The sequence below is a fragment of the Scyliorhinus canicula genome, chromosome 2, assembly GCF_902713615.1.
Source record: "Scyliorhinus canicula chromosome 2, sScyCan1.1, whole genome shotgun sequence".
Classification (NCBI taxonomy): Eukaryota; Metazoa; Chordata; class Chondrichthyes; order Carcharhiniformes; family Scyliorhinidae; genus Scyliorhinus; species Scyliorhinus canicula.
In genome coordinates, this window is record NC_052147.1 from 132,702,655 (window position 1) to 132,711,513 (window position 8,859).

General features: G+C 46.2%; 1 protein-coding gene across 1 annotated transcript in view; it reads right to left on the minus strand.

Annotated features, from left to right (window-relative positions):
• The window catches only part of LOC119962407 (cytotoxic T-lymphocyte protein 4-like), a 71,387-nt gene extending 67,099 nt beyond the window's left edge, over window positions 1-4,288 (minus strand). The window contains exon 1 of the mRNA XM_038790366.1: window positions 4,133-4,288. Within this exon, the coding sequence (XP_038646294.1) occupies window positions 4,133-4,196 (64 nt within the window). The 5' untranslated portion in view covers window positions 4,197-4,288. The remainder of the gene's footprint in view (window positions 1-4,132) is intronic.
• Window positions 4,289-8,859: the final 4,571 nt, after the last annotated feature.

The window sequence follows — 8,859 nt, forward strand, 5'->3', positions numbered from 1 at the left end:
TGATGGCCAGTTTGGCCTTGCCATAAGTGGAACCATTTTCTTTTTGTACAGCCTGTCAAACACTTCCATAATCTTGAAAGACACTCTTCAGCCTTTTCTTTCCTCGTAAATAACCTCAGCCTTTCCTGATAATGATACCCTCTGAATTTTGGCATTATCCTTTTTTGCACCATCTCCAGTGCCGAACTATTCCTTTTATAACATGGAGACCAAAACAGTGCACAACACCTCTGTCGGGATCTAACCCAAGTTTGAGGCAAGTTTAGCGTAACTTATCTCCTTCTTATTTCTATCCTTCTAGAACTGTACCCCAGTAATTACTTTTGCATATTTATTGCACAATTGACTTTTGCTGATTTATGAATGTAAATAATTTGTTCTTCCACCCTGTTCTTTAATATTCAAGCAGTATGTGACTGTTTTATTCATCCTATCTCCTGCCTATCAGCGCCAGGGACCTAGGTTCGATCCAGCCTCGGGTGACTCTGGACTTTAAACGTTCTCCCCGTGTCTTTGTGAGTTTCCTTGGAAGCTCCAATTTCCTCCCGCAGTCCAAAGATTTGTAAGTTTGGTGGATTGGCCATGCGCTAAATTGCCTCTTTGTGTCAAAATTTGTGCAAGTTCGATGAGATAGGGCAATCCACACTATTCCTGTACAGTAATGTATAATCAGCTCTGAATACGCAGACCAGGAATCCCACACTATTCCCGTACAGTAATAGAGATAGAGATAGAGAAATACAGCACAGAACAGGCCCTTCGGCCCACAATGTTGCGCCAAACTTTTGTCCTAGGTTAATCATAGAATTTTGGACAATTTTTCATGGCCAATCCACCCAACCTGCACATCTTTGGACTGTGGGAGGAAACCGGAGTACCCGGAGGAAACCCACGCACACACGGGGAGGATGTGCAGACTCCACACAGACAGTGACCCAAGTCGAAATCGAACTTGGGACCCTGGAGCTGTGAAGCAATCGTGCTATACACAATGATACCGTGCTGCCCTTAAGAAGTTAACCTACACTCCATTATTCTACCCTAATTCATGTACCTATCCAATAGCCACTTGAAGTCCCTAACGTTTCCGACTCAACTACTTCCACAGGCAGTGCATTCCATGCCCCCACTACTCTCTGGGTAAAGAACCTACCTCTGACATCCCCTCCATATCTTCCACCATTTATCTTAAATTTATGTCCCCTTGTAATGGTTTGTTCCACCCGGGGAAAAAGTCTCTGACTGTCTACTCTATCTATTCCCCTAATCATCCTGTAAACCTCTATCAAGTCGCCCCTCATCCTTCTCCGTTCTAATGAGAAAAGGCCTAGCACCCTCAACCTTTCCTCGTATGACCTACTCTCCATTCCAGGCAACATCCTGGTAAATCTCCTTTGCACCTTTTCCAAAGCTTCCACATCCTTCCTAAAATGAGGCGACCAGAACTGCACACAGTACTCCAAATGTGGCCTGACCAAGGTTTTGTACAGCTGCATCATCACCTCACGGCTCTTAAATTCAATCCCTCTGCTAATGAACGCTAGCACACCATAGGCCTTCTTCACAGCTCTATCCACTTGAGTGGCAACTTTCAAAGATCTATGAACATAGACCCCAAGATCTCTCTGCTCCTCCACATTGCCAAGAACCCTACCGTTAACCCTGTATTCCGCATTCATATTTGTCCTTCCAAAATGGACAACCTCACACTTGTCAGGGTTAAACTCCATCTGCCACTTCTCAGCCCAGCTCTGCATTCTATCTATGTCTCTTTGAAGCCGACAACAGCCCTCCTCACTATCCACAACTCCACCAATCTTCGTATCATCTGCAAATTTACTGACCCACCCTTCAACTCCCTTATCCAAGTCGTTAATGAAAATCACAAACAGCAGAGGACCCAGAACTGATCCCTGCGGTACGCCACTGATAACTGGGCTCCAGGCTGAACATTTGCCATCCACCACCACTCTCTGACTTCTATCGGTTAGCCAGTTTGATATCCAACTGGCCAAATTTCCCACTTCCCATGCCTCCTTACTTTCTGCACAAGCCTACAATGGGGAACCTTATCAAATGCCTTACTAATGTATAATCAGCTCTGAATACGCAGACCAGGAATCCCGCACTATTCCTGTACAGTAACGCATAATCCACCCTGAATACACAGACCAGGAATATCACACTATTCCTGTTCAGAAATGGATAATCCACCCTGAATACACAGACCAGGAATCCCACACTATTCCTGTACAGTAATGTATAATCCACCCTGAATACACAGACCAGGAATCCCACACTATTCCAGCACAGTAATGTATAATCAGCTCTGAATACGCAGACCAGGAATCCCACACTATTCCTGTACAGTAATGTATAATCAGCTCTGAATACGCAGACCAGGAATCCCACACTATTCCTGTATAGTAATGTATAATCAGCTCTGAATACGCAGACCAGGAATCCCACACTATTCCTGTACAGTAATGTATAATCAGCTCTGAATACGCAGACCAGGAATCCCACACTATTCCTGTACAATAATGTATAATCCACCCTGAATACACAGACCAGGAATCCCACACTATTCCTGTACAGTAATGTACAATCAGCTCTGAATACACAAACCAGGAATCCCACACTATTCCTGTACAGTAATGTATAATCAGCTCTGAATACACAGACCAGGAATCCCACACTATTCTTGTACAGTAATGTATAATCCATCCTGAATATGCAGACCAGGAATATCACACTATTCCTGTACAGTAATGTATAATCAGCTCTAAATACGCAGATCAGGAATCCCACTTTATTCCTGTACAGTAATGGATAATCAGCTCTGAATACGCAGATCAGGAATCCCACACTATTATGTACAGAATGTATAATCACTCTGGCATATGCAGACCAGGATTTCCACACCATTCCTATACAGTATGTATAATCAGCCCCAAATACACAGGCCAGGAATCCCACATTATTCCTGTTCAATAATGTATAATCACTCAAGCATACGCAGATCTGGAATCCGACACCATTCCTGTTCAGTAATTTATAATCAGCACCGAATACACAGGCCAGGAATCCCACACTATTCCTGTACAGGAAAGCATAATCAGCCCTGAATACACAGACCATGAATCCTACACCCTTCCTGTGCAGTATATATATTCAGCCCCGATTACACAGACCAGTAATCCAACACCACTCCTGTTCAGTAATATATAATCACTCTGGCATATGCAGACCAGGAATTCCACACTATTCTTGTACAGTAATGTATAATGAGCCCCGATTACACAGACCAGGAATCCCACGCCATTCCTGTTTAATGATTCATGTTCCAATTCATAGAATTTACAGTGCAGAAGGAGGCCATTTGGCCCATCGAGTCTGCACCGGCTCTTTGAAAGAGCACCCTACCCACACCTCCACCCTATCCCCATAACCCAGTTACCCCACCCAACACTAAGAGCAATTTTGGACACTAAGGACAATTTAGCATGGCCAATCCACCTAACCTGCACATCTTTGGACTGTGGGAGGAAACCGGAGCACCCAGAGGAAACCCACGCACACACGGGGAGAACGTGCAAACTCCGCACAGACAGTGACCCAAGCCGGGTATTGAACCTGGGACCCTGGAGCTGTGAAGCAATTGTGCTAACCACTGTGCTACCGTGCTGCCATTAATTCTGGGAAAGCTGCTGAACTCTATTAGGTTAGCTGCACTGAGGCCAATATTCCCCTTGTTTATATTTACTGTTACGCCTGCTGAGACTAGCAGCTAAACACAGATCTGAGGTCTGCTCTGTGAGCTGATGATGAACGCTGAGATATAGACTGCTGGTCTCTGATACAGACTGACCATAGGAAGGGCAATCATGGAGAATGGCTAGCTGGCACTGGGATGGGAGTGTTCAAGGGTGCTCAACGGGGAAAAAAAAATCAGGAATTTTCAACTCTGTGATGGCTAACTGCACATTAAGATAATTGCAGAGCCATGTCTCCTGGGTATACAGGCGGGGGAGGTCTAATATCTGCAGAGGGCACTGACTCTCTACAGTGACAGGTTCAAAGGAATTTCATTCAGACATTGATGGACACATGAAGAAAGGGTCAAATTTACCTCCCAGTTGGATGAATGCAGGAAAACACAGTATGAAGAGCCCCAAATTTCTCATCTTCTCCATTGTCTCCACAGCTTTTTGTTATCGAGTGGTTGATTTCTTCTGTGATAATTGAAAAGACAGGAAGAGGTCGGTGTGGGCAGACGCAACTGAATGCGAGTCGAAGCTGTTAGTCTTAGGTGTGAACATATATTTTTACAGGAGCCTCATTCTGCGTATTAGAAAGAGGAGTATTAGTGCACAGCCTGACACCTTATCACTACTTCCTCAGACACAACACAAGTATGCAATGCCAGAACTCCAACTATCTGCCCCATTAAACCCAGCCAGTCCAATCCAATCTGAGTTTGCGGGCGTACTTTATCAATATTTTGTTAAGTCTCAAAATAAGGATGGTAGACTTTGACAATTGATCTGAGGCATCTGCTTAGTTTAGTAGACAAAGTACCACATAAAAGATTAGCATGTAAAATTAAAGCGCATGGGATTAGGAGTAGTGTATGAAAATGGATGCAAAACTGGTTGGTCGACAGGAAACAAAGAGTAGGAATAAATGGGTCTTTTTCCAAATGGCAGGCAGCGATTAGTGGAGTACTCCAGGGATCGGTGCTGGGACCCCAGCTAGTCACAATATATATTAATGATTCAGATGAAAGAACTAAATTTAAATCTCCAAATTTGCAGATGACTCAAAGTTGGGTGGGAGGGTGAGCTGTGAGGAGGATGCAGAGATCCTTCAGTGTGATTCAGACAAATTGAGTGAGTGAGAAAATGAATGGCACATGCAGTATAATATGGATAAATGTGAGGTTATCCACTTTGGTAACAAAAACAGGAAGGCAGATTATCTGAATGGCTGTAGATTGAGAGACGGGAATGTGCAATAAGACTTGGATGTCCTTGTATAGCAGTCACTGAAAGATGCAGCAGGCGGTAAAGAAGGAACATGGCATGTTGGCCTTCATAGCGAGAGGATATGAGTACAGGAGCAGGGATGCCTTGCTGCAGTTATACAGGGCCTCGGTAAGAGCACACTTGGAATACTGTATGGAGTTTAGGTCTCCTTATCTGAGGAAGGATGTTCTTGCTATTGAGGGGGTACACCAAAAGTTTACCAGACTGTTTAAAATTCATTTATGAGATGTGGGTGTCGCTGGTTAGGACAGCATTTATTGTCCATCCCTTATTGCCCTTCATAAGGTGGCGGTGAGTTGCCTTCTTGAACCGCGGCAGTCCTTGAGGTGTAAGTACACCAACTGTGCTGTTAGGGAGGGAGTTACAGGATGCTGCCCCAGCTACAGTGAAGGAATGATGCTATATTTCCAAGTCAGGGTTGGATTGGATTTGTTTATTGTCACGTGTACTGAGGTACAGTGAAAAGTATTTTCCTGCAAGCAGCTCAACAGATCATTCAGTACATGGGAAGAAAAGGGAATTAAACAAAATTCAAGAAAATACATGAGAATACATAATAGGGCAACACAAGGTATACAATGTAACTACATGAGCATTGGCATCGGTTGAAACATACAGGATGTAGTGTTAATGAGGTCAGTCAATAAGAGGGTCATTTAGGAGTCTGGTGACAGTGGGGAAGAAGTTGTTTTTGAGTCTGTTCGTGCGAGTTCTCAGACTTCTGAATCTCCTGCCCGATGGAAGAAGTTGGAAAAGTGAGTAAGCTGGGTGGGAGGGATCCTTGATTATGCTGCCCGCTTTCCCCCGGCAGCGGGAGGTGTAGATGGAATCAATGGATGGGAGGCAGGTTCGGGTGATGGACTGGGCGGTATTCACGACTCTCTGAAGTTCCTTGCGGTCCTGGGCCGAGCAGTTGCCATACCAGGCTGTGATGCAGCCCGATAGGTGGTGAGTGACTGGGAGGGGAACCTCCAGCTGGTGTGATTCCCAGGTATCTGATGCTCTTGTCCTTCTAGATGGTAGTGGTTGTGGGTTTGGAAGGTGCTGTCTAAGGAACCTTGGTGAGTTACTGCAGTGAATCTTGTAGATGGTACACACGGCTGCCACTGTTTGTCGGTGATGGAGGGTTTGAATGTTTGTGGAAGGGGGAGCAATCAAGCGGCTGCTTTGTCCTGGATGGTGTTGAGCTTCTTGAGTGTTGTTGGAGCTGCACTCATCCAGGCAAGTGGAGAGTATTCCATCACTGGACAAGACAAGACTCCTGCTTGTGCCTTGTAGATAGTGGGCAGGCTTTGGGCTTTGATTGGTGGGGGGGGGGGGGGGGGGGGGGGGGGGGGGGGGGGGGGGGGGGGGGGTTCCCGTAGGATTCCTAGCCTTTGACCTGCTCTTATAGCTACATTATTAATATGGCTAGTTGATTGTGAGGGATTGTGTCCATGTTTGAACCAAGGCTGTAATGAGGTCAGGATCTGAGTGACCCTGGCGGAACCCAAACTGAGAATCAGTGAGCAGTTTATTGCTGAGTATGTGCTGCTTGATAGCACTACTGATGACTCCTTCCTAATGGAGAGTAGACTATGGTGGTAATTGGTTGGTTTGGATTTGTCCTGTTTCTTATGTACAGGACACACCTGGGCGATTTTCCAAATTGCCAGGTAGATGCTAGTGTTGTAGCTGTACTGGAACAGCTTGGTTAGGGGTGCAGCAACTTATGGAGCACAAGTCTTCAGTGCTATTGTCAGGGCTCATAGCCTTTGCAGTATCCAGTGCCTTCAGCCGTTTCTTGATATCAGGTGCAGTGAATCGTATTGGCTGAAGACTGACATCTGTGATGCTGGGGCCCTCCAGAGGAAACCGAGGTGGATCATCCACTCGGCACTTCTGGCTGAAGATTGTTGCGAATTCCTCAGCCTTGTCTTTTGCACAAATATGCTGGGCTCCTCTGTCACTGAGGATGGGGATATTGTGGAGCCTCCTCCTCCAGTGAGTTGTTTAATAGTTCACCACCATTCACACTGGATGTGGCAGGAATTCAGAGCTTAGATCTGATGCATTCGTTGTGGAATCGCTTAGCGCTGTCTATTACTTGCTGCTTATGTTGTTTGGCACACAAGTAGTCCTGTGTTGTCTCTTCACCAGGTCATCACCTCATTTTTCGGTCTGCCTGGTGTTGCTACTGACATGCTCTCCTGCACAATTAATTGAACTAAGGTTGATCCTTGATCCCCTGGCTTGGTGGTAATGGTAGAGGGGGGGGGATACTCCAGGCCATGAGGTTGCAGATTGTGGTGAATACAATTCTGCTGCTGCTGATGGCCCACAGTGTCTCATGGATGCCCAGTCTTGAGTTGCTCAATCTGTTTGAAGTCTATCCTATTTAGCACAGTGGTAGTGCCACACAACATGATGGAGGATATCCTCAATGTGAAGATGGGATTTTGTCTCCACAAGGACTGTGCAGTTGTCACTTCTACCGATACTGTCATCGACAGATGCATCTGCAGCAGGCAGATTGGTGAGAATGAGGTGAAGTATGTTTTCCCCTATTGTTGGTTCCCTCACCACCTGCTGCAGTCCCAGTCTAGCAGCTATGTCCTTTAGGACCTGGCCAGCTCGCTCTATGGTGGTACTATGGAGCCACTCTTGATGATGGACTTGAAGTCCCCCCCTCCCCCGAGCATATTCTGTGCCCCTGCCACCCTCAGTGCTTCCTCCAAGTGCTGGAGGAGTACAGGTTTCATAAGCTGATGGAGGACAGCATGTGGTAATCAGCAGGAGGTTTCCTTGCCCATGTTTAACCTGAAGGCATGAGACTTCATGGGGTCCAGAGTTACTGTTGATGATTCCCAGGGCAACTGCCTCCCGACTATATGCCACTGTGTCCCCACCTCTGCTGTCTGTCCTGCCGGTGAGACAGGACATACCCAGGAATGGTGATTGTGGTGTCTGGGGCATTGTCTGTAAGGTGCGACTATGTCAGGCTATTGCTGAACTAGTCTGTGAGACAGCTCTCCCAACTTTGGCACAGCCCCCAGACGTTAGTAAAGGAGGGCTTTGCAGGAGCGACAGAGCTGGATTTGCCATTGTGGTTTCCGGTGCCTGGGTCAATGCCGGCTGGTCCGTCCGGTTTCATTCCTTTTTTGTGTTTTCGTAGTGGTTGAATACAACTGAGAGGCTTGCTTGGCCATTTCAGAGAGCATTTAAGAGTCAACCACATTGCTGTGGGTCTGGAGTCACATGTAGGCCAGACCAGGTAAGGATGGCAGATTTCGTTCCTTAAAGGACATTAGTGAACCAGATGGGTTTTTACAACAATTGACAATAGTTTCATGGCCATTATTAGACTTTTAATTCCAGATATTGTATTGAGTTTAAATTCAATCACCTGCCATGGTGGGAATAAGCCCGGGTCCCCAAATCGTTATCTTGGCTCTCTGGATTACTCGTCCAATGACAATGCTACTGCGCCACTGCCTCCCCTGAGGGGGAGGGATCTCTGAGAAACATATAAAACTCTAACAGGATTAGACAGGGTAGATGCATGAAGGATGTTCCTGATGGTGGGGGAATTCGGAACTAGGAATTCAGTGTGAAGATATGGGCAAACCATTCAGGACACAGATGACACCTTGGGCGAGTGTGTGGTCAAGTCCAACCCCACAGACCCTGGAGACCCAACATAGGTGAATTAACCAATAATTTGTGTATTTTCACAAGATCTTTGACCCTTGACTGCTCCAATGACTTACAGGCACCAGATTTGTACGTAAAACGGACTTCCGGTGGCGGCCATGGATTGAGTGGTGGCACA